Source organism: Ornithorhynchus anatinus, chromosome 2 (genome assembly GCF_004115215.2).
Source record: "Ornithorhynchus anatinus isolate Pmale09 chromosome 2, mOrnAna1.pri.v4, whole genome shotgun sequence".
NCBI lineage: Eukaryota > Metazoa > Chordata > Mammalia > Monotremata > Ornithorhynchidae > Ornithorhynchus > Ornithorhynchus anatinus.
In genome coordinates, this window is record NC_041729.1 from 46097873 (window position 1) to 46124327 (window position 26455).

General features: G+C 42.3%; 1 protein-coding gene across 1 annotated transcript; it reads right to left on the bottom strand.

Annotated features, from left to right (window-relative positions):
• Position 1: 1 nt before the first annotated feature.
• On the bottom strand, positions 2 to 26455 carry LOC100077249 (cytochrome b-c1 complex subunit 2, mitochondrial). Its single transcript, XM_001507340.6, has 14 exons — positions 26355 to 26455; positions 22112 to 22198; positions 21860 to 22009; positions 21134 to 21198; positions 18542 to 18598; positions 18156 to 18280; positions 15121 to 15218; positions 12679 to 12736; positions 11958 to 12053; positions 11078 to 11277; positions 9227 to 9307; positions 7053 to 7129; positions 2113 to 2266; positions 2 to 272 (listed from the first exon to the last, which is right to left on the bottom strand). Exons 1-14 carry the CDS (start codon positions 26385 to 26387, stop codon positions 189 to 191), a joined length of 1365 nt encoding a protein of 454 aa, XP_001507390.1. The 5' UTR covers positions 26388 to 26455; the 3' UTR covers positions 2 to 188.

Here is a 26455-nt window from a genome sequence, read left to right on the forward strand (position 1 = left end):
ATTTGAATGATACCTTTTATTGACTTTAGGGCAAAGTGATCTGTTTTATGTTTTGACATCTTTTAAATCATAAATAAAAAAACATTAACAATTTTAGTGACTGATGACTTTCCAACAAGGGGTCTGATTCTGTCATATTAGGTTGTGAACCAAGCTTTTGGCTTCCCTCCAAAGTGTGGATGTCAATATTACAACTCGTCAACGAATGGGGTATTTCCCAAATTACCACTTGCTGCCATTGATTTCTTGCCGGAAACAAACTTCTTTGCAGCCTGAAAAACAAAAATACATTAGGCAATAAGTCACTAAAAACCACACGGGAGAGAAGCTTATTTTACTTTGTCGCTGCAGGGACTTTAAGAAAGGATAAATGTAAAAATGGTCAAAGGCTTGCAGCCAATATTTACTAACACACCCTACGCTGGTAAGAGAATATTAAAACTGCCAAAGGGCTGGAAGATTGACTCGGCTTTTTACAACACTAAAAAGGAAGGAGTGCAGGTGCTTGCTGCATAAGCCAGAACAATGAAATCAAGTAAAAAACAGGCATCTCTTTCTCTATATTTATAGAATGAATAGAAAATTTGCCAAAACAGAGAAATTCTATTTATCAAGGGATGGATTGTACTGTGGAAAGGACTAGTACAGAGTCTCAAAATTCCATAAAACAAATTTGATATGAAAATTCCAGAACTATCAGATTTATTCCTTAAGGGCCAGGCACTTAAGGAGAATCTTCATATTTTCAGTATGTGCCACAGGTGGATTATTTCTTCCTGAGCTGCTTTGGCTGATGTTTTGTTCAGGTTTCACTGGACATCCTGAAGACATTCAAAGCAAAGGCTATCCATCTTCAGGAAATGTCCTCAGGTTCCTTTTTTAAAAATGGTATTTGTTAAATGTTTACTATGTGCCAGGCACTGTACTGTACAGGCGCTGGGGTAGATACAAGCTAATCAGGTTGGACACAGTTCTTCCCCATGTGGGGCTCACAGACTCAATCCCCATTTTACAGATGAGATACTTGAGGCACAGAGACATAAATTGACTTGCCCAAGGTCACACAGCAGACAGGTGGAGGAGCAAGATTCGAACCAAGTCCCCCAACTCCTAGGCTGAGTTGCTCTGGACATCTCAAAAATAAGGAACCTAAACAGGGCAGCATACTTCCCTAATATGAAGCTTCCATATCTATGGCTGGCCAGGAAAACGTATTCAAATAGTCTATATGCACAGTCTTTTCCAAGTGTCAATATCTATTCTGATTCATTTCAAAAATATTCAAGGCCACTAAGTCAAGAGTCTAGAATTCACACTGAAGTGATCCTTCTGGGTAAGTGTGCAGTCAAGAGGCAGGTGTGGGGCTTCTGTCCTTCCTGGAAGCAGAAAACCAGGTGAGTTGGAAAAGAACACACCAGTACAACATGCAGCTATATGAACCGAACACCTCCAAGTGCACAGGGTCTAAAGAAGTCAGACAACAGGTCTAACAGGACTGCACAACTGTCTTCTATTTCCAGAACATCAGCAAGTCATGGAAATTTGAATTTGTGGGCACACCATGTAGTTGGCTGTATACACGTTTGAGTTCTTTTACTCTGGGGATTCATTCAATAGTATTTACTGGGCACTTACTACGTGCAGAGCACTGTCCTAAGTGCTTGGAATGTACAATTCGGCAACAGATAGAAACAATCCCTGCCCAATGGCAAAAAGAGGGTGGGGAATTGGTAATGGTTAACGTGCACAGTCTCACTGAAAAATGGAGTCGGAAGCTTTGGAGCCTTGAGTTTTTCTTCATTTCCCAGGCCGAGCTCTGGAATGCTCGAGTAGGCGGAGTCCCAGCACGAGTTGTGGCTCCCTAAGTCACAACAGACCTGGCTTCTTTTTATAAACTCATACTGGCTTTTCAGATCCGACAGGAGTAAGGGCTGCCCCTTCTATAAATCCAGTCGATAAGGCTAAAACAGTATAAGAAGGAAAGTATTTACAGGTCCTGAGTTTTAAAAAAAAGGGATGCAATGCTGTTGTAACCAGGTAGAGGAAGGTGAATTGCCTGTAATTTACTGGCAATCTTATATAACACCAGTATGAACGGATGCCTCAACTTACATTTACAACCTCGGCAGTCGCCACAGCGTCAATCTGTTGAAGTACAGCCGTCGGTGCTTCGTATGAACCAGAGGCCAGAGCCTGGGAACCAATTTCATCCAGTAGGCCCTCTGAAGTTTCCATCAACATCAGGTACCCAGCTTTCAGCTTGTTTCTACCCAAAAAGAGATCATAAATAAAAAAATTCAGTAGCAAAATCTCAATCAGTGGTATTAATTTATTTTTAGCAGAGGTAAATAATATGTAATAACTGCTGTGTGCAGAGCACTGTACTGAGCACTGAGAAAGACTATATAGGACATGGACCCTTTCCATCGAGGGGCTCATAATTTGAATATGGGGTGTGAGTGTGTGTGTTGGGAGAGGCCAGAGACAGGTACCTAGAGAGCAATGAAACACTAAAACATTAAGACAGCATAAGGGACAAGGACGAATTTGCAGTTCACAAAATAAAAAGCAAAAGGCAGTTAAGTGGGGAGCTGTAGCTAGAGGAGCAGAATTTATTGAGTATAGAGTACTGTCCTAAGTGTTTGGGAGAGTATAATACAATAGAGTTAATAGACACAATATGGATACCGTGAGGATGAAATGATATGAGCAAACTCTTTGGTATCAGAAATGACTGGGACCCAACCTACTTTGGACAGCCAATTATTTTAGATTAACTGAAAGATGAGGTACATCTGGATCCCATTTTGGTCTGGTTCTCTAGATATCAATCACTTCTGAGGAGTGGGCTAAAAATAATTCTCCTCCTACCAGAGTTCCAGTTTATAAAGAAAAGGGGAGATATACAGAAAACTTCCCCGTAGCTAAAAAAATTTCAGCTGATTTTGAATATATGCATTTACTGCAGAGTCAGTTTTGCCATGATGCGTGGTTTCCTATGGGTAGTTTGTAAAGGAAAGGGGAGATTTACAGAAAACTACCCCGTAGCTAAAAAAATTTCAGCTGATTTTGAATATATGCATTTACTGCAGAGTCAGTTTTGCCATGATGCGTGTTTTCCTATGGGTTTGGGATATACCCTTATGAGAACATTTTCCCAACAATGGGCATCTGGTTGGAGACTCTAAGCTTGTTATGGGCAGAGACTATGTTCGTTATATTATCTTGTACTCTCCCAAGCGCTTAGTAAAGTGCTCTGCACACAGTATGGGTTCAATAAATAGGATCAACAGATTCAACACAACATAGGATCGGAAGCAACGGTCTTGAGTGCTGGACACGGTGAGTGCTTCTACATGAGTTTTCATGAACATGCAGTTCCTCAGGAACACAACATCTGTAGTACTGAACTGACTGTCATCTCAAAGAGCTTTGAATTCTTAGGAAGAAGAACAATACATAAATGACAGTTATTTCCATTTTAAAAGTATTTTACAAAACCATGCACCTGAATTGGACCTGAGGTTAGTTTCAGGTTAAAAAAAATATGGTTTATTCAATCTGTCTTTAGGTTGGGATAAGGGGCAATGAGATAATTCGCTTTTCACTATAGCAGGTTTAGGGGAAAGACGTATGTACAAACCACAAAGTTTTGAAATCTCTACTGCAGTTTAACCACTTTTTCCTCTTTCCCTTTAGCAAAACAGCTTATTCTTTGTCATAATTTTGGAAAGCCATTCTAGGAAGAAAATTTCAAAATGACCACCTTTCATTCAGACTAATCTTACAGACAGCATTTGGACTGGAATTGGCATTAGTTACATAGAAAGCTTTTCTGTGAAATTCTAATTTCTTTCAAATAATTGTGTTTTCTTTTTTCACTAAGATGCTAGAAACATGTTCCAAGAAAAAGCAGGTGCAAAACACCACAATCCATCAAAAAGAAAGAGCTAAAATGACCATAATTTTAAATTAATACCTGAAATTTCAGTTTTAGCATCTGGCTGATTGATAAAAAATTGGTGCAGTGTTAAGAAGAAATTTTCTCCTGAGAAGTAGCATGGCCCAGTGGCTACAACATGAGTCTGGGAGCCAGAAGAACTTGGGTTCTGATCTTGGCTCTGCCACTGTCTGCTGTGTGACCTTCAGCAGGACACTACACTTCTCTGTGCCTCAGTTATCTCAGCTGTAAAATGGAGATTAGGACTGTGAGCCCCATATGGGACATGGACTATGTCCAACCTGATTAGCTTGCATCTACCCCAGCTGTTAGTACAGAGCCTGGCACATAGTAAGCACTTAATAAATGCCTTTAAAAATACCTCAATTGATTTCCATCACATTTCCAATGAAATTCTGTATATCAACATCAGACTAGCAATTAGATTTGTTTCTAGTGTTTAATAAATTATGTTGTGTATTTTCAAAAACCTCAATTTTACAATTTGTTCATTGAAAACAGTTTTGGTGACTGAGGACACGATGGATTAAAAACAAGTGAATAAGGCTGCCCCCACAGATTTTTCCCTATACATCTCTAGCATACCCAACCTAACTAGGGAATACCTGAGTTATTAAACTTGGGGGACCTTCTTAATCTACCAATTCAAATTCTGAATCCCCACTCACAAGAAAACAATATAATTTAAGAATTAGACCTAGATTTGTGCAATTTCCCAAACTACTAATATGAATGCTGTTATTAAAATGAATGGTGTTTCTTAATTAGGCTTTCAATTCCATAAGACAGCAATGTGATTGTCATAGCTATTACAGTTCTTGAAGATTCGTGAGCTATAAAAGATAAGAGAAGATGAAAGGTGACCCTCAAAAGAGAAGTTTTTCAATTCCATCAAAAAGTGAGTATACGCTAAAGATGAGGGTAACATTAACAGAAGTGATTGTCCTGAAATATCCTGGCCCAGCTGGATGCCTTCATCATCATCATTTACTAGTATGTACAAAGTTTTGTACTAGGCCCTTTACAGTACTGAAAAACAACATGATCCTTGGCCTCAAAGAGCTTCCAAGATAATAGGGAAGCCAAGCAGACATAGATTGGATATAAACAATGGGAACATGAGGAAAAGCAGATAGAGCTGGTGAAAACAAAAAGAAAAAAAGAAAAGAAGGAATAACCACGAACTCTTATATAAAGATTATGGGTGGCTGATGAAACAACATGGCTAGGGAGGAGGGAGTTTGGGAACGCCTCAATCAATCAATGGTATTTCAGTGCTTACAACGTGCAGAGCACTGACCTAAGCATTTGGGAGAGTACAACAGAGTTGGCAGACACTTTCCCTGCCCATGGCGAGCTTACAGTCTAGAGGGGAAAGACGGGCATTAATATGAATAAATAATTTATAATATATCATTTACCGTAAAGTTTTTAGGAGAAAGGGATGGATGGGGTTTGGTGGACCTCAGGTTGGGGCTAGGGGGAGAATCCAAGCAGGAGAAAGGGTGTCTGCAAAAGACTGGAGATGGGAGAGTGGACATCAAGGTGCAGTTCGGAGATTAGCTTTACAGAAACAAAGAGTGTGACTTGGGATGTACCAAGAGACAGCTACTGAGAGCCTTGAGGTCAGTGATCACAAGTTTCTGTTTGATGTGGAGAGAAATGGGTAGACACTGCTGATTTGTTTTGTTTTTGAGGGGCAGGGGAAAGTGATGCACTCTGAATATTTTTTTGGGAAGATTGATCCGGGCAACCAAATGTAAGATAGGCTTGAAGAGGAGAATCAAAGATAACAATTAGGAGACCAAAGCAGTGGGCCAATTGGGAAGTGACAAAGGCCTTGGTCAGGGTGGCCAAAGGGTGTCAAGAGGTAGCTCTTGGATATACTGTGGAGAAGACTGGTAGGAGTTAAAGAAAGACCAAATGCGGGAAGTGAAAGATGGAGAGGAGTCACTGCAAGCTCCTGAGACAGGGAGGCAGTTGAACATGATGGGCAAGTTACGAAACGTAGGACTGGGAGAGAAGATGAATTTAGTTTTTGCCATGGTAGGCAGCCCTTGGAATTAAGAGAAAATCAGCTCCAGCTTGCAATGTTTTTTACTTAAGATGCTGTTTTGGAAATCAGTTTTCTTATAGGAACAATTTAATAAATGGGAGATTTATTCCTGAACCACATCACAGTCAGATATTCAGTTTTTAACCAACTGAATTGTGTACTCAGTCAATTGTAGATAAGTAGAAGCAGCATGGCGGAGTGAACAGAGCAGGGGCCTGGGAATGGGTTCTAATTCAGGCTCTGTCACTTTGCTGAGTGACTTTGGGCAAGTCACTTCACTTCTCTGTGCCTCAGTTACCTCATCTGTAAAACAGGAATTGAAACAGTGAGCCCCCTGGGGGACAGGAACTGAATCCAACTCGATTTGCTTGTAACCACCCCAGTGTTTGGTAGAGTGCCTGGCTGGCACATAGTGCTTAACAAATATCATTATTCTTCTTATTATGAATACAGCCTCATAAATACTTTCACGTATTGATACTGCATTAAAGATTCCTAGGTAGGATACTTCTTCAGAAGACATGTTGACCTTCTCTGGTGACATCTTGGTGATCACAAGACATCCCCCCTTCCTGCCCCAGGTTTCTCCAGCTCTGCCCGACCCACCCCACACAGGGGCAGAGCTGAAATCACAGAAATGCAAGTTACAGTGGTGCTAGCTTGATGATAGCCCATCTGGAGAAACTCACTGAAGAACCAAGGAGAAACTTTAAGCTCCTTGTGGAGAGGGACTGTGTCTACCAATTTCATTGTACTGAACTCCCCTAAGAGCTTAGTACAGTGCTCTGCATATAGGAAGTGTTCATAAATACCACAGCATGAAGAATGGCTCTGGGATTTTGGCAGTTTCTGATCCTGGGGGCTGGGCTTGTAATATTTCCAGCAAGTGGGGTAGGCGAGGTATGACGCTCACCTGAATTACAGGACTAAAATTTTTTATCGAGGGAACGTATGGGGTGGAAGGAAGAGAGGAGGGGAGAATGAAGGTCACACAAAGAATGCAGGAGAAACAGTTTTTAGTCAGCTTCCACTTACTTGGCTATTGTGACATCTCCTTCTGAGAGGTTGCCTTGAGAAATTGCCTTTACTTGGTTGTAGGCGGCCTTGATTACCTAGGATAGAATAGTAAATTCCAATAATATTTTGCCACTTATCTTTCCTTCCAGGATAATATTACCAAAAAAAAAAAAAAAAAACCACTTCCATTCTCCTAAGATTCTATTTGGCAACATACACAAGACGGGAGGTCAGTTATAAAAAAATCTTGGTTTCCCCTCTTCCCTGTCCCCATCCAGGGCATTATGTTATTATGTTAATTTCACTGTATTTTAAAGCAGTCAAACCAGACATCATGGTGTAGGTGAACCAAGGCGACCAATTCAGAGAACTGGGTGTGCCAGGGAATGAATGAGAAAGGTTAGGGAATGGACATTTGATTTCCTTCTGTGGGGAATTATCCCATCTTCATATCACTCCCAAACTCTATGTCATGTCATTAACATTCTCTGGGCAAGCATGGATAACCCAGGCAACAGTCTTACACAAGCAAAAATCTGTGTAAGAGTCTACTTGTGAGGCCCACTTTTTTGGTGGTCACCCCAGATTAGACAGTAAGCTCACTGTGGGCAGAGAGTGTCTCTGTATACTCTCCCAAGCACCTAGTACAGTGTTTTGTACCCAACATGTATATAACTGCATGAATGAATATAAGCACTAGCAATGTTAATATCTTTTTTTTTTTAGCACTAGTGCCAATAAATCACCCACAAGGCAAGTCAAAGTGCATATCTACTATTAAACAATAAAGCTGCTTTATTCTTAGAGTCAAGTTACAATTACTGAAAATGGTACATGACTTGACAGGTAAGGCAACCTTGGTGATAGTGATAACAATAGTAACAATAGTAACAAATATTTACCTGCTTTGTGCTAAGCACTGTGCTAGGAATGAAGTCAACACAAGGTAATAAGAGAGTCCCTGTCCCACATGGGGGCTCACACGCGAGGGAGAATAAATTACTCTATCCCCTTTTCACAGATGAGAAAACCGAGGTCCAGAGAAGTTAAGTGACCTCCCCAAGGTCATACAGCAGGCAAGTGGTGGAGATGGGCCTAAAATCCAGGTCTCTTCACTCCCAGTTTTGTGCTCTTTCTCTATACCACACTGTCCACACTGTGCCTGGAGGAGTTGATAATAGTTGAAGTGCAGAAACAGCATAATGGACAGAGCACTGGCTCGGCAGTCAGAAGGACCTGAGTTCTAATCCTGGCTCCACCACTCGTCTGCTGTGTGACCCCGGGCAAGTTACCTCACTTCTCTGGGCCTTGGTTACCTCATCAGTAAAATGGGGATTAAGACTGTGAGCCCTATTTGGGACAAGGACTGTGTCCGACCTTATTATCTTGTATCTACCCCACCACTTAGTATAGTGCCTGGCACACAGTAAGTACTTAACAATCGCCATAAAAAGATAAAGAAAAAAAGCAGTTTGCATCGCTCCCCTAGCACTCTCTTGTCCCTGACAGGTTCCCCTGCTGCAGATAGCCACAAATGATGACAGGGGTGCAAACTCATTGCAAAATACATGAAATGGTAACTTTCAAATGGAATTTATTTTCGGCAGATGTGAACGCAACATAGTGCCAAAGAGGTGCCATGGTACAATAAACCTGGCATGCAGCTAGCTGCCTTGACAGTTGTCATTTTGGCTGCCCATGGTAGCTAGTTATTTTTCTGGAGCTTGTGGAATGCCCTGATGGTTCCCTGGACAGACAGCGTCAACACTGATAACATAATCCCATCAAGCAGAACCTGGACTAGAACCCAGGTCTCCTGATTCGCAGCACAGCACTTTTCTCACTGGTGAAGGCAGGGCGCTGAGAAGTGCATTGGCATGCCGACAAGCATGTGGCAGCTACTTCCAACATTCACTTTAATTCAGTATGAGGAAGATTCAGGAATTCTCTAAATACACTGTCTCCAAAAGGCACATGAGTACATCTGATTTACCCTGAGCTGATTTTCTTTATAGGGATGGATTCTTAGCCTGAAGAGGACTTTGTAAAAACAAAATGGAATGCAAGTTTCTCCTATCAATGTGTCAGTTTTATCATAAATCTAGTGCTGTGTTAAGCAGTGATAACAGTATCTAAACACTTTATTTCATGTTTGAATCACAATATGAGAATAATCAGAATTTGCAACTTACTTCCCCGGCAGTTGCAGCCTGAGAGACCGTGTAAATCCCAAAGAGTCCAGAATCCGAGTAGTTAACATTAAACGCTAAAGCCTAAAAACAAAATTCAGGTATTAATGAATTAGGCATTAGGCATTGCCACTGGGCCGGCAATTATGTGGGCACTGTGTGGGCAATTCATTAGGCACTGCCACTGTGTGAGCAACTGTACAAGTAAAAAACTAGCAGGGAAAGGAAGAGTGAAGAGTGTCACTCCTAAAAGCAAAGAAGAATCCCCCAAGGGCAATACAATCTATAGTCCAGAGGTTTAAGCTTCCTCAGTAGTGACGTCTCACCTCACTTTTTTTTTTACATAAAATTCTTCAAAACACCATCCTTCATTACCTTCGTTACCCTGAAGTCTCATTGGAGGTTTCTCCTTAACCAACATCCTAGTCAGTAAAATCAACAGTCCCATCCTAGCCTTGAAAAGCTAAGAAATCATCTCTAGTGAGGGCCAAGTTTACAAACTTAAAATGAAGTCTGTCATCACACTATAATACAAACTACAAAAAGAGACATAATATAAGGAGTGGATACAACGAGGAAAGGAGAAAAACCCTATAGTCCCATGTGCCCAAGAATTTTATATAAAATGTTCAAGTGCTTGGTATAGTGCTCTGCACATAGTAAGAGCTCAACAAATACCTTTGATTATCGATGAAAGGTATGAAAGGGATGAAAGGGATGAAAATGGACAGAGAGTTGAAATGACCTCTAAAATTGAATCAAGTCACCAAGAAGCCATAAATCAATGATGTTTTTAGTAGTTGCCTTTAATAAGATTGATGTGCCTAATTCTACCTTAAAAAGAGAGGCGGGGGGAGAGAGGAAGGGAGAGAGAGCAAAAAGGGAAAGAGGGGGAGAGAGAAAGAAGTGTGCGTGGCGGGGAAAGAGTGAGAGTGTAACGGTCATCCTTCAAATGCATATTATCTCTCTCAGGTCACTACGGTACCATACTACATATCAGAACAACAATTTACTATGTGACTTTCTCAAAAGTGGGATTTTTCAAGGCTTGTTCATAGAGCCATGGACCCATTCACTGTCATAACATAAAAATTGGAGCCATGTGTAACTCAGAGAAACTACATTTTAGCCTACATTACTTCAAAATCAGAAGTTGGTGAAATATTCTCTTTCGTTTCTCAGCATGAGAGCAGCGTGGCCTAGTGGATAAAAGCATGGGCCAGGGAATCAGAAGGACCTGATCTAGTCCCAGCTCTGCCACTTGTCTGCGGTGTGACCTTGGGTAAGTCACTTTACTTCTCTGGGCCTCAGTCACCTCATCTGTAAAATGGGGATTAAGACTGTGAGCCCCATGTGGGACATGGACTGTGCCCAACCTGATTAGCTTATATCTATCCCAGTGCTTAGAATGGCACCTGGCACTTAGAAAGCTCTTAAATACCATAAAAAAAGCCATGCACTAGGGTGACAAATAACAGGGGAAATGGACTCTTGGGAAGTGAGCATGAAAGGAGTTAGGTGCTGTATGGGCAAAGGATCTAAGCCAAGAAGCTTATTAAAATCCAGGGAGATGGTTTGTATCCAAAATGTACCTGACAATCTAAAGAGAGTAGGACAAAATATGACATCCAGTATGAACTTCTAACTTCTTTTTCTTTCATACAAGAGTGCTTGAAAAACTCCATCAACCAAAGAAAGTGAGTAGAAATTAGGAATGACCGACACTGGCTCTATACAGGATTCTAGCAGAAGAGCTCCTACATTTCAATGACAGGCTTGGGCAAAATTGGGATGCTCTTTTCTCAGTGGGTCCATTCTTTAAAGACAAGCTTGAAGAAAATGCCCCCAACTCACATCAAAGGGCTGATTAGCTCCCTTGGCTATGGCCTGATGCAGCTTGCTGGTGGTACTGCTCCCCCTCTTTACATGAGGTCCTGCACCAAGGACATGCTGAAGGACGCTGAAAGCGTTGGCCTCCGCGCTTCCATTAGCAGCACCTTCTGCTACAATGGCAGCATGGACAAGACTATCGCCATTCTGGTTTCTAATTTCAGCTGTTGGGGGAAAAAGGCAGAAAGTTAACTGTTTTTACCCTTTGGTCTTAATCTCAACTTCTGTCACCAAAGCTTCCAACCAACCAACTACAATTTAACACCCAGAGTGACAGTACCCAAAGGCAATCAACCAGCATAATTATCTTCCCTCCTTCACCGACTCCAGGATATATTCCACAGAGACTTCTGTGCCACCAAAAGGCAGTTAGGCAGATTCTGAGAAGACATCATAAATGTTGCATGAGCTTCAGCTAATCTTTCACTATTAGCCTAATTTTTAAGAAGATGTAACTCCCCAAAATGTTGCATCTGGGGCCCATCAAAATTTGAGAAAACCTGATCTAGTTAAATCTATTTTTACGTGTTCGGTCAGGAACAGGCAGTCCATTTACCTTACAGAAAATGCACATCATAGTACCCACAACTTGACAATCACTGCATGCTTATGCAAAACTTTATTTCTTTCCACATTACACTGCAACAAATTCAGAGAGATGCATGCTGTGGGAAGAATATTTCCTAATTCCCCAGTATCATAATGAAAACAGGCATTTATTACAAGTCTACCTGAGGAGAGACAAAGTGGGTCATAATATACCTATCGGCAGCAAACAATAAGGACTGCCCACCACCCCTGGAAGAGATCACTTAAATGGAACTACCGACAAAACAACACTTACCTCCACGGTACTGGGTTTTAACGCCAGAAGTGCCAGGCCCACCCCTGAAGTTGAGGAACTGCGCTGCAACTTGCTTGAGGACAGCATGGTTTACACCTGGTGTATTAGAAACATACATAAATTAGTAACAGAATGACTGAAATGCAGGGTAAAACAGCCCTCTGCCAAACTTCATATGGCAGAAGAAAACAATCAACTGCATCCTTCCTTCAAAAGAGAGTCCAGTGGCAAGTAAGCAACCCCCACACCCATTGAGCTCTACTCTCCCCATTTTGGCCAGGCAGGAGTTAACTATACACTGTCGGTGAGAACAAAGGACTTTTCCCCAGTTTCCTCTTAATTCCTTAGCCTTCCTACTGAAGGCTAACCAGGATGCACTAGCTGCCTCCATCCATTTCTTCCTTTTCCCTTTGGTGGGGGGAGGGGGCTCCCCAAGGCACTTCACACAGGCATAGCTCTGCGACAGATTCACTCATTACACATTGGGGAGGTGGGAAAGTGATTTTTCTGACAGGGAGCCCACCGCAAGTGGACTCTAGCTTTCTGGCGGCTTGCTCCTCTCTTCAATGTGGAGGGGCCGGGGTGGGGGGCCGAAGGGAAGGGAGAGAACCGGGCTCAGTGTCCTGACACCTAACGACTTGCTCAAAACCTCTGTTTTACTGACTTTGGGTTCAGGCCAACTATGGAACCGAATGTGCAACACACAACACACAAAATTTACCAAGTCCAACCAGAGCCATTCTTGTACTTGTAAAATTGTTCTGAACGAAGTGATGGAGCTGAAAAGATGCAATACATTTATTAGGCTATTTCGGCATATATAGTGTTCAATGAATTATCAGTTCTCTTATAACACATATTTCCTTTTTGCATTTTGGATAGAGTACTTGAGATTATCATGGAACTCTGGGGAAGCAGTGTGGCCCTAAGGGATAGAGCACGAGCCTGGAAGTCAGAAGGACCTGGGTTCTAATCCCAGCTCCACCACTTGTCTGCTGTGTGACCCTGGGCAAGTCAATTCATTTTTGGCCTCAGTTACCTCATCTGTAATATGGGGATTAAGACTGTTGAGCCCCATGTGGGACATGGACTGTATCCAAACCGATTATGTTGAATTTACTCCAGTGTGTAATACAGTAAGCACTTGACAAGTTCACAAAACAAAAAAAAAACTAGGGATCCATGAGTCAATGTTCTGGTGCTGTTGGAAGAAACGGCTCTATGTACACGATAAGCAAAAGTGCTTCAATCCAAAGTTTAGAAACATAACCCCAACATTACAAAATAATTGACTGCATTTTAAAAGGGGTATTAGTTTTGAGTTATCTGACATACAGGCTGAATTGAAAACTGAGTACTACAAGAGAATTCTCCCTCTCTCTGTTTCACCGTCTCTTGGCTTTCACTAATTCAAAGAAGAGGTGGTAATAAAGACCTGCAGACCTTCAGCAGCCCAAAGACCATCCATGCGTTCGCTTTCAGTTTTCCGTGAATCACAGGCAGCCTGACTGTGTGTTTATAACTGACGTGCTTTGGAGCATGCCGACCCTCCTTGCTTTTCTTTGGCTTATGTATCTTTGCAAGTGTGGTGGCTGCTGGGATTAAAATTTCCTGGAATTCATTCCAGATTTAGAAGTCTGGATCTCCTACGTGACCTGTCAGGGGTTGGCTAGGCCCAAACCTCATAACCTAGAGGTCAAATGAACCAATGCAGAAGATTCAATAATCTCTGAAAAAGCAGAACCAGAACAGGGATTTACAACAAAAATGGGTCTTAAACTTCAATTTTACTTAGCTTATTCAATCGGGGACCAAAATAAAGACATCATTTACCTCAATATTTTAACAAGAAGTTAACTTGACTTCTTTTTAGGAAATGAACTCCTTTTAAACAGTCAGATAAAACTCAGGAGCTAACTGATATTTTCTACATCTCTGCTACAGTAGGCTTTTGAGTGTCTCTGAATAGTTATTCTTTCTTGTGGGATTAAATTTCAAATCACATTACTGAAGCTGAGCACAAAGCTTCTCTAAAATTCCAGAAATCACTCATATGGAAGATATTAGCATGTATTTAGTGAGTATCCCTCACCATAAACAAGAACAACAATAATAAACAAACAATCCAAAACAGTTGGGATAAAATTTCCAAACAAAGAATACAGGAATTTTCCCCTTATAATGCCCTTCTTTTGGCACTTTTTTCAATCAGTGGTATTGAGCACTTAGTGTGTAGAGCACTGTAGTAAGTGCGTGGGAGAGTACAATACAGAAGAGTTAGTAGACATGTTTCGTGTTTACAAGGAGTTTACGATCCAGAGGAAATGACAGATATCAAAATAAATTTCATATATGTACAAAAATACTGTGGGGCTGAAGGTGGAGTGACTATCATATGGTTAAAGGGTACAGATGTAGGCATACGGGTGATACAAACAGGAAAGAGAGTAGGGGAAATTAGGGCTTAGTTGGAGAAGGCTTCTTGAAGGAGATGTAATTTTGTGATAGCACTATTAAATTTGAATGAATTCTCTCCCTTCAAGATAAGACAGTCTTGTAGTAGGCAACAAAGTTCATCTTAGCTTCAACATTTCCCTTCTCTTCCTCAACCTTTAGGGTATTTTTGCCTGTCTTGAATAGAAATTAAAGTCCATTTCTACATTTTGCATTAGATGACAGGGCTCTAGTATATTAACAAAAAATAGCATTTTGAAAATTAATAATTAGCATATGTTTGCATAAAAAAATTCAATTTTATAATTGGTCCATATTTGAATTGCTACTAGGTTGAAAAATTGGAGTGTTTTTATTCTTCTTCCATATTTTGGATTTGGGGAACATATTAATGCATTTTATGATGTTTACTATGGGAAACTATACTTTTGCTTAGCACTCTTTTCACGTAATGCAATTTTCATGGAACTAACTCTAAGCATTAACCAGGATGTCTCTGCATTCGCTACATAAAACACAAGTGTGCTAATTTGCTGCTGAGTCACTTTTAGGACAAATTGTTTTAGAATACAAATGTACACAGAATTTTCATTTGGGAAATGGGAATTGGGTAGTCTGTTTTTAATTTGTGAACATGTACAAGAAATTGAAGTGGCAGTTGAATATTCCAAATAATCCCCATACAGTGAGATGTGGATTATTTTCATACCTGGTCTGATGTAATTTTCCCAATCCTATAATCAGGGCAATATAAGGAATTAGCAAGAGCATTCCGATATGCTGCAGCATGCAAATTTTCAATAATACCTGCAAGAGAAGCAGACACATTAAGAGTAACTTTTAAGAATAGCGTTTCTATTGTTTCTGTTACAATGGGATTAATGACCTATTTCATCTTTTTCTGGGGGACAGATCTTTCAGTTATAAAGATGGCAATGAGTTAAGAGAAGAAATTGTTTTTTTGGGGGGGTGGGGGGGCATGGATCTAAATTACAGCAAAGCTCTAAATTATGACCAGATCATTGCTGGCAATTTTAAAATTCTACTTAGTGGCTGGACTGAAGATGTTAATGTACATCTGCCTCAGGTGAATCAATCAACATTTGAGCATTTACTGTGTACAGATCATTATACCAAGAGCTTGGACAGTACAATTCAACAGGGTTGGTAGACACTTTCTCTGCCCACGGGACCTGATGGCCTAGAGAGGAGGGAGTCATTAAAATAAATTACGGATGTGTATATAAAGTGCTGTGAGGCGAATATCGTGCTTTAAGGGTACAGATTCAAGTGCACAGGTGTTGCAGAAGGGAGAGCGAGTAGGGGAAATGAGGGATTAGTATCAGAAGGCCTCTTGGAAGAGATGTGCTTTTTGTAGGGCTTCGAAAGTGGCCTGCCAGATACGGAGCGGGAGGGAGTTCAAGGCCAGAAGGAGAGTGTAGGCAACGGGTTGTGGGAAAGACAAATGAGCTTGTGGTAGAATAATAATGATGGTATTTGTTAAGCGCTTATTATGTGCCAAGCACTGTTGTTAGAGGAGCTAAGTGTGGGTTGTAGTAGGAAATCACTGAGGTAAAGTAGGAGGGGGGGGAAGAGCTGACTGTCTTAAAGCTTATGGTAAGGAGTTTGCTTGATGAGGAGGTGGACGGGCAACCACTGGAAATTCTTGAGGAGTGGAGAGACCTGGACTGAATATGTTTTTTTTAGAAAAATGATCCACGTAGCAGAGTGAAGTATGGACTGGAATGGGGAGAGACAGGAGGCGAGAAGGTCAGCGAGGAGGCTGGTGCAGTAGTCAAGGTGGGATGTGTTAGGTGCTTGGACGAGTATGGTAAGGGTTTGTATGCTCCCTTCATTCCCTCCCAGCCCACAGCACTTTTGCACGTATCTATAAGCTATAGATTGTAAGCTCACTGTGGGCAGAAGGAAGGTGTCTGTTATAGTGTACTCTTCCCCAGTGCTTAAAACAGTGCTCTGCACTCAGTAAACGCACAATACGAGCGACTGGCTGACCAAAAGGGTGGATTTTAGCGATGTTGTGGAGTCTTGTGGCATAGGCCATGTGCCCCCTCAAGGTCCTATATTTAAGGCTTCAATAGCTTTTAACAAACTGGCGGGATGGAGAAGCTGCAGGCGAATGGGTAATCATTCCAACATTTTCCTCTCCTCTCAACTTGAAATGCGATGGCGTGTTCTACCACATGGCTTACTACTGGTTTACCACATACTGCTTAGATTCCGGCACAGGCTAGATCCAGCATGCGTATCTTCAGTTCCAAGCCGCTGGAGTTAGCCCAAAACTGAGCTTGGTTCAAAATGTCCCCTTTAAGGGTCTCGGTTCTTTCTGGCGGGCTTTATACTGGCTGGAGGGAGACCTGTGATGCAGAGGTTTGGGCACTGCCATGCACATGGGTAATTCTAATTACGAATCCGATTGTCTCCTAGGCCGCCAGGGCTAAAGAGGCCAGCAGCTCTATGGGCCACAGGAGAATAAAGTACAGAGAAAGGAGGGTTCCAGAGGGACTTGAACCTTAATTTGGTCCTCACCCACTTCCACAGCTCAGCTTTTTACTTTTTTCTTATCGCCTAGAAACGGTTCCTTCCTTCAGCCAACCATCCCTATCCATATAAAGTCAAAAGCAAGAGGGAACTGAGATTTCCACTCCTTAGTACTTGTCTTTCTGTAAAGCCTCAAGGTTAAAGTTATCCAAATGCACACGAGTTGCACTGACCAAATTAGCGGATGTTGGTTATTTTCCCTTTGACTTAAGAGTCTAGAACAGAACCTCATATTAATGGCTTTCACTAATTATTTGCTTTGATCACTGCTCTTCTATTGCAGAGCCTGGATTTCAGACTCACGGCCTTTTAATGACCAGTGGCAATTGGATTTTACCCACTGACAGCATGACTTAGTGGAAAGAGCACAGGACTGGCAGTCAGGAGACGTGGATTCTAATCTCAGCTCCGCCAGTTGCCTGTTGTGGGCAAGTCATCACTTATCTTCTCTGTGCCTCAGTTTCTCTATTTGTAAAATGGTGATTAAGTACCTGTTCTGCCCCACCTCCCACTGTAGGCTGTGAGTCCAATGTGGGACAGGGACTGTGTCCCACCTGATTATCTTGTATCTACTTGGACTCTTAGTGCTTAAAACACAATTCTTATTTTTCCTCATTTAATATCGTGTAGTTCTGCTGCTCATTCTCATGCTCTCTTTCACCCAGCCAAAAAAAAGAATAAAAGAGAAATTTATGAGAAAAGGGGTTTTTCCATCTATGACAGGTTGAGCCGTAACAGATCACAGTGGGACACTTGATTTTGCCTAAAGATTTGATGAATACTACCACTCTCCCCAAATTCCCTGCTTCACACCTGGTGCCCATCCACCTCCCGTAAAGTGGGGCGCAGTGCCAGGGATTCAGACGGTGTCAGTAGTTTCAAGGAGCAAATGGACAGATTTTTAAAAAATACTAGAGATGTCTAGTTTTAGTGCAGGACACAGAACATTCTATTTCCCCCACTCCTTGCTTCCAGAAATGTTAAAACAGTACCAGTTGGGCTCTTCTTCAACACTGTATCAGGCCCAGTATAATATAAATAGATGAGGTTGATGCTTTGGCAATTCAGATGCTGCCACTGAGATAAAGAGAATAGTCATCTGGGGAATTCACTGAACCCGAATGGTGAAACGCATTTGCAAGGATGTTCTAACCAAATTGTGCTATAATTTGCAAACACTCTTACCGGTTTGCGGGTTCTGAAAAGCCACTGCTTTATCAATCTTAAGCTGTGGTTGAAGATCAGCTACTTCCCAACGTCTGAACTCTGGTGCGGTGGTGACGTTAAGGAGGTACTCCATTACAGTATCGCTGCCAGAGATAAACACAATTGTAGTTTTAAAGGATTTAGGAGACCGTATTTACAAATCTACAAATCCAAGTTTCAAAACAGTACTCAAGATGCTAAGTACCACTAGGTTTTGAGTCTAAACTTGAGTCATGTGGTAAATTCAGTATTAACAAAAGCAAAGATGTACAGAAAGCAGATGTCACTCCCACTGTGCGAAGGTGAATTTTTAACATTTGATTAGTATTTCTTTAAAAGGACAAGATTCAAACATGTCTACTTACACGTCATCACGGAGGCATTCTACAGTGTAAGCCATGTTTTCCCTTGTGGTAGTCACACTAAATGAGAAGCACATTAATGTTAATAATATGCGGATCACAACTAAAATGCCATAAGCTTGAGTTGGAATAATTTTGAACAGTATTATTCCAAAACATTATACACATATGTAACGTATGAAATAGACAGCATTCCTGAACTTGATTTTTAATGATTGAGAATCTCCGAGCTTGGCTATAATAGAGTTGTACACGAAAACACTGCATTATTATCATTATTAATAATAATGGTATTTGTTAAGCACTTACTATATGCCATACACCATACTAAGGAAGATTCAAGATCATATAAACTCATTGTCCATTCCTGGAAATTATGAATTTAAGTATACTTATTTGTATGTTTATAAATATTTGTACTTATTTATACTCAAGGACCTCCAGGGGTTGACCAGCCATTCACCTCTGCATTAGATAGAAATTCCCTACCATTGTCTTCAAAGCAATCACTTTGTCCCCTCCTACCTTGCCTCCCTGATTTTCTACAACAACCCAGCCCACACACTTCATTCTCCTACTCACTGTGCCCCGATCTTGTCTATCTCACCGCTGACCTCTCGCCTACACCCTGCCTCTGGCCTGGAATGCTCTCCCTCTTCATATCTGACAGACAATCCCTCTCCCCACCTTCAAAGCCTTATTGAAGGCATATCTCCTCCAAGAGGCCTTCCCCAACTAGGCCCTCATTTCCTCCTCTCCCACTCCCTTCTGTGTTGTCCTCGTACTTCGATTTGCACCCTTTATTCACCTCTCCCTCAGCCCCACGGCACTTATGTGATTTATTTTAATGTCTGTCTCTGCTTCTAGACTGTAAGCTTGTTGTGGGTAGGGAATATGTCTACCAATTCCATTATACCGTACTCTCCCAAGTGCTTAGTACAGTGCTCAGCACACAGTAAGTGCTCAATAAATAAGACTAATTTACTGTCTTATGCACTTTAGTGTAGGGAGCATATCTTTTCTATGTTTTATCTTTCCCAAATGTTCAGCACAGTGTACTGCACCAAGTGGAAGATAAATCAATCAATCGTATTTACTGAATGCTTTCTATGCGCAGAGCACTGTACTAAGCGCTTGGGAGAGTACAAGAGAAAAGAAGTGGCAGACACGTAAATACATATTAATGCTATTTCAAAACTTTCTTTAAGATCCACTTACTTCAGGAGGCAGTCCCCACTACACTTCCAGTCATACCACCTCATTAGTCACCTCAACACTCTGTTATTCATCTGTTAATTTGTTGCTTATGGATGCATGTTTGCTCATTATCTAGATGTACTCTCAATTACTTCCTTATTTTCCAATTTCTTTCTCCTCTCTCTCCTAAAGGATTGAAAGCTGAAGGTCAGGAAGCACAACTTTTGTTTTGTTTACTCCCCACATTAGTATTACTATCCTTTGCCACAGCTGGTGGTCCATAAACACTGCTCATACCCCAAGCAGCATCTTTTTTTTTCCCCCCAATGGTACTTGTGAAGCGTTTACCATGTGGCATGCACTGTACTAAGTGCTGGGGTATACAATAATCTCAGTGACAGAGACTCACAGTTTAAGTAGTAGGTAGAACAGATATTAAGTTCCCACTTTACAGATGAGGTAACTGAGGCATAGAGAGGTTAAGGGATTTGCCCAAAGTCACACAACGGACAAGGAGCAGAGTTGGGATTAGAAACCAAGTCCTCTGACTTCCAGGCGTATGATCTTCTTGGTGAAACTGGTAAGTTGGTTTGTTCTTGGTTTGCTTTTCTCTTTTATTTGTTAAGCATTTACTAGGTGCCAGGCACTGTACTAAACGGTGGAGTGGATACAAGCTAATCAGGTTGGACACAGCCCAAGTCCCACATGGGGCTCACAATTTAAAACCCCATTTTACAGATGAAGTAACTGAGGCACAGAGAATTTATGTGATTTTCCCAAGGTCACACACAGAATTGGGGGTTGGAACCCCAGTCTTTCTGACTCCCAGGCCCATGCTCTGTTCACTAGAGTTCAGAGTTGTTGCATCAGCTATCAATCAATGGTATTTATTGGGTGCTGACTGTGTGTAGAGCACTGTGCTAAGTGTCTGGGAAAAGTACAATGTAACAGAGTTGGTAGATGGCATTTGTTAAGCACTTACTATGTGCAAAGCACTGTTCTATGCGCTGGAGGGATATAAGGTGATCAGGTTGTCCCACATAGGGCTCACAGTCTCAATCCCCATTTTACAGATGAGGTAACTGAGGCACAGAGAAGTTAAGTGACCTGCCCAAAGTCACACAGCTGACAAGTGACGGAGCTGGGATTAGAACCCATGACCTCTGACTTCCAAGTCCGGGCTCTTTCCACTGAGTAACGCTGCTTCCCAACGTGATCCCTGCCCACAAGGAGTTTACACTCATCTAACAACCTAACTATAAAGGGAATATAGATGGGATTTCATAAACATATATAACCCTTTTATTACCATTTTGTTGCATCTTTTCCACACAAATTGAATTTCTGGGCTTTTTACTCCCTTGTTTCCATTCAGTCACTTATCAAATAATAACACACCTTAATTTCCCTCCAACTGCCTCGATGCCCCGAGTTATCCTGAAAGATGAAGCTCCCTTAGTCGTCTTGGGAAGAGGGAAAAAAAAATCACATGTTAATAGGTTTTAATCATCAAATCTAGCAAATACATAGTTGAAAGCCTACTGTTGAAATAGTGTCAGTGTGATCATTCCACTTCTAATATCTGGACGGAATGGCCAATTTGTCATCATATATGGACTAAAATGAAACTTTTCTTCTGAGGCCCAATGGACTGGTTCTGAAATCTGAATTAAGAACCATGGAATGACATAAGAAAATGTAAAACTTTGAATTAGAAAGCTATCTACAGAAGCTTCTCAATCAAATGGTTCAAATACAATGAAAAAAGTAAACTGAGAAGTCTTACTCTTATAGAAAAAAACTGTTCTGGGAGGGGAAGAGAGCGAAGGAAGAAAAAAAAAAAACACACTCCCATGGGACGCAGTCTCTACTAAACTTTCTGACATCTAACAATAGCAGTCATTTTGCTAACCATTTGTAACATGAACACCTGTTCTGCAAATCTCCTCTGACTGGAGTTCAAATGGCTATTACATGATGCTATTAACCATGAGATATACTGCATCTCCAGAATTTTAATTTAGTATGGTGAATATTACTTTTTTTCTCTTGGAAAAGGATCCAACAACAAGGAAACATCAGCTTTTTCAAATGAATGACGAAGAAAGGAGGAGAGAGCCATACCAAGTTGGATGCCAGACGGAGCAGGTGGGAAGTCCCCAAATTGCTGGAATCTTCATATCGGCTCCCGGCTTTAATGAACACCCCAATTCTCGAGGCTGGAGCATAGTTTTCCAAGGAGGCGATTACCAGACCATTTGGTAATTTTGTGAACTGTATTTAAAACAAGTGGAAAAGTGGTGAACGTTTTCAGGGAGCTAATCAAGGAGCGCAAAAGACACCGCACTGAGAAATATTCAGAGAAAAAAAACCAACCTCCAGCTCCTGAGGATGCAGTTGTACTCCAGCAGGTGCAGCAGGGGCCTTAACTTTGGGAGCTGCTTTGAGGGAGTAAAATCTCCTCTAGAACACAAGAAAGGACAATTCTGTTACTCTGGGATGGTCTAGCAGCTCCAGTCATTGGATTATTTATGGCTCTCTTTCCTACTTGAAGTTGACTCGATGATAAGTTGATTTCACAGAGGTGCCAAGGGTCACTGAAAAGGCCAATGTTAGACAAAGCAACAGTCCCAAAGATAGAGAGCAGTATGGTTTAGTGGAAGGAGCACGGGCCTGGGAGTCAGAAGACCCTGGGTTCTAATTGCAGAGACAAAAAATGACAACTAAAATCATAAGACTGAGAATGCTAAAACTCATCAGTTAGGAAAAGCAGTGCCTGAATGGCGATCCGACTGTAATTTTCAGTTGTGGACAGGATGTGAACATGACAAACACAGAATGGTTGTTCATCAGATACCAGAATACCAAAAACTACATGACACAGCTTGAAAAGAAAGGTATTTCATATAAATTCAGTACCCCTCCAAAGTCACGCAGGCAAAAAATAGGAATAGGTTCAAGAAGAGTTCAGATACATTATTAAGCGACTGGATTAATAAACCCATATTTTTATATTGCACATTTATTCCCAAAGCACCTGTACATTACTTAGCTCATTTCTGTCCTCACTACATCTTTGGGAAATATGGAAAGGTACGTAATTCTTCTCAATCAAATGGTTCAAATACAATAAATTCAAAAAAAACCGTTCTGGGAGGGGGAGAGAGCGAAGGAAAAAAAAACCACACTCCCATGGGACGCAGTCTCTACTAAACTTTTGCAGAAGCGGAAAGTGAGGCACAGAGAGGCTAAGTTACTTGTCCAAGGTCACACATCAGGCAAGTGACAGCTGGAGACAGAATCGGGGTCCCTCCTCCTCTCAGATCCATTTCACCAGGCTGCATTTCCCTGAAATTGGGGGTGCTGGATGCAAGATGCCCCAGTGTTGGAAGAAATGCTAGGTGTATATAAACGCAATGACAGACTTGGTGAGGGTCGATGCTGGTTTTCTTTACTTATTCTGTAAGAATTCACCTCCTTCACTGTAAGAGACTCAATGTAACAGTGTCTGTGTATAGGAGGGCCCACATGCCTTAATTACAGGGGGCTTTCATTATGCTCCTTTGTGGATGACATTACACATAGACAGAATCAAGGGATATCCTGGGGACTCATCAAGCACTAGGCCACTATAACAACGACTTTCCAACCTGAAGTACTATCTTAGATTCTTATCTGCAATTTACTTTAGTATCTATCTACCCTGCTAGATTATAAACTCCTTAAAGGGCAGAGATCACCTCCATTAAGGGGTGAAACTCTCCCAAATGCTGAGTACGGTTCTCCACGAACACCAAGTGCTTGATAAATACTACTGATTGACGGCCCTTCCCTGACTATGCCCCCATTTCCCCTAACTCCCTCTCCCGTCTGCGTCACCTAGTACTTGCATGGCACCCTTTAAGCACTTGATATTCACCCCACCCTCAGCCCCACTTACGTATGTCTCTGTAATTCATTTTACTGTCTGTTCTTCCCTCTAGGACTGCAGATCCTTTTATCAACTCTGTGGTACTCTCCCAAGCACTCAATAAATACGACTGATTGATTCTTGTCATGAAGTCACCACCTCGGCTCAGGACGCCAAAGCTGCCGTCAAACCGCCCATCACCCCAAACCAGCTTCATTTCCCTGAGGTCTGGACCTTCCTACAAGACGGTTACTTTTTTCACTGCTAAATTTGGAAGGTGCTCCTGCTGGGTGACAAGGGCATCGGGTTGGGCAGGGACTGTCGTTGGGCAGGGATGGTCTCTCTCTGTGGCCCAACTGTACCTTCCAAGCGCTTAATCCAGTGTTCTGCGCACAGTAAGCGGTCAATAAATTCGACAATGAACGACCTCGAATCCCCCCCAGCGCTTACAACAGTATTTGGCACATGATAAGTTTTAGACTGGGAGCCCGTTATTGGGCAGAGATTGTCTCTCTCTGTTGCCCAATTGTACCTTCCAAGTGCTCAGTCCAGTGCTCTGCACATACAATGAATAAATGACCTTGTAAACCCTCCCAGCGCTTAGAACAGTGTGTGGCACATAGTAAGGGCTTAACAAATACCATCACCATTATTATTATTAGAACAGTGCGCGGCACATAGTAGAGGCTTAACAGCTACCATGATCGTCATTATTACTATAACTGTGGTGGCACATAGTAGGGCTTAACAAATACTATCATTATTATTAGAAGAGCGCTTGGCACATAGTAAACAATAATGTTGGCATTTGTTAAGCGCTTACTATGTGCAGAGCACTGTTCTAAGCGCTGGGGTAGACACAAGGGAATCAGGTTGTCCCCCGTGGGGCTCACCGTCTTCATCCCCATTTGACAGATGAGGTAACTGAGGCACCGAGAAGTGAAGTGACTTGCCCACAGTCACACAGCTGACGAGTGGCGGGGCTGGGATTCGAACCCATGACCTCTGACTCCAAAGCCCGGGCTCTTTCCACTGAGCCACGCTGCTTCTCTAGTAAAGGCTTAGCAGAGACCATCATTCATCCAATAGTATTTATTGAGTGATTACTATGTGCAGGGCACTGTACTAAGCACTCGGAATGCATAACTGGGTCACAGAGAGAGACCATCCCTGCCCAACGACAGGCTCACAGTCTAAACGGGGGAGACAGACAGCAAAACAACACAATATTGCAAGAATTGATTCATTCAGTCGCACTTACTGAGCGCCTTCTCTGCGCTGAGAACTGTACGAAGCACTTGGAAGGTACAACTGGGCAACAGAGAGATAATCCCTGTCCAACAGTAGCGGGAAAGGCGGGAGCTCAGTCTGGGAAGGCCTCCTGGAGGAGGTGAGCTCTAATAATAGTAATGTTGGTATTTGTTAAGCGCTTAATCTGTGCAGAGCACTGTTCTAAGCGCTGGGGGGAGATACAGGGTCATCAGGTGGTCCCACGTGAGGCTCCCAGTCTTCATCCCCATTTTACGGATGAGGTCACTGAGGCCCAGGGAATAATAATAATAATGCTGGTATTTGTTAAGCCCTCACTCTGTGCAGAGCACTGTTCTAAGCACTGGGGGAGATACAGAGTCATCAGGTTGTCCCACATGAGGCTCCCAGTCTTCATCCCCATTTTACGGATGAGGTCTCGGAGGCCCAGGGAATAATAATAATGCTGGTATTTGTTAAGCGCTTACTCTGTGCAGAGCACTGTTCTAAGCGCTGGGGTAATGATAATGTCGGTATTTGTTAGGCGCTTACTCTGTGCAGAGCACTGTTCTAAGCGCTGAGGTAATAATCATAATAATGTTGGTATTTGTTAAGCGGTTACTATGTGCAGAGCACTGTTCTAAGCGCTGGGGTAATAATAATAATGTTGGTATTTATTAAGCATTTACTATGTGCAGAGCACTGTTCTAAGGACTGGGGTAATAATAACAATAACAATGTTGGCATTTATTAAGCATTTACTATGTGCAGAGCACTGTTCTAAGCGCTGGGGTAATAATCATAATAATAATGTTGGCATTTGTTAAGCGCTTACTATGTGCAGAGCACTGTTCTAAGCGCTGGGGTAATAATAATAATAATGTTGGTATTTATTAAGCATTTACTATGTGCAGAGCACTGTTCTAAGCGCTGGGGTAATAATCATAATAATAATGTTGGCATTTGTTAAGCGCTTACTATGTGCAGAGCACTGTTCTAAGCGCTGGGGTAATAATCATAATCATGTTGGTATTTATTAAGCATTTACTCTGTGCAGGGCACTGTTCTAAGCGCTGAGGGTCATCAGGTTGTCCCTCGTGAGGCTCCCGGTCTTCATCCCCATTTTCCAGATGAGGTCACTGAGGCCCAGAGAAGCGAAATGACTGGCCCACAGTCCCCCAGCCGACAAGGGGCAGAGCCGGGATTGGAACCCCCGACCTCTGACTCCCCCCAGCCCGGGGTCTTTGCCCTGAGTCCGCTGCCCTCGGCGCTTGGCACAGCGTGAGGGTTTAAGAAAGGTCATCATGAGGGCAGAAGGCGATGTCACTGCCAGGACCGGCCCAAGGACACAGGGCGGGCCTAGGCCCCGCTGGGTCCTCCTCGCCCTCCTCGCCCTCCCCGCCCGCCCCCGCCGACCCCGAGCCGCCCCCACATGAAACCACTGAACCCCCCGAAACTCACCGAGAGACTCCCGGCTCCGGTCAGCAGCTTCATGACGCCGCCCGGCCCCGACCCGCCCGCGTTCAGGCCGAAACAAGATGGCGGCCCCAGCTCCGACCCTT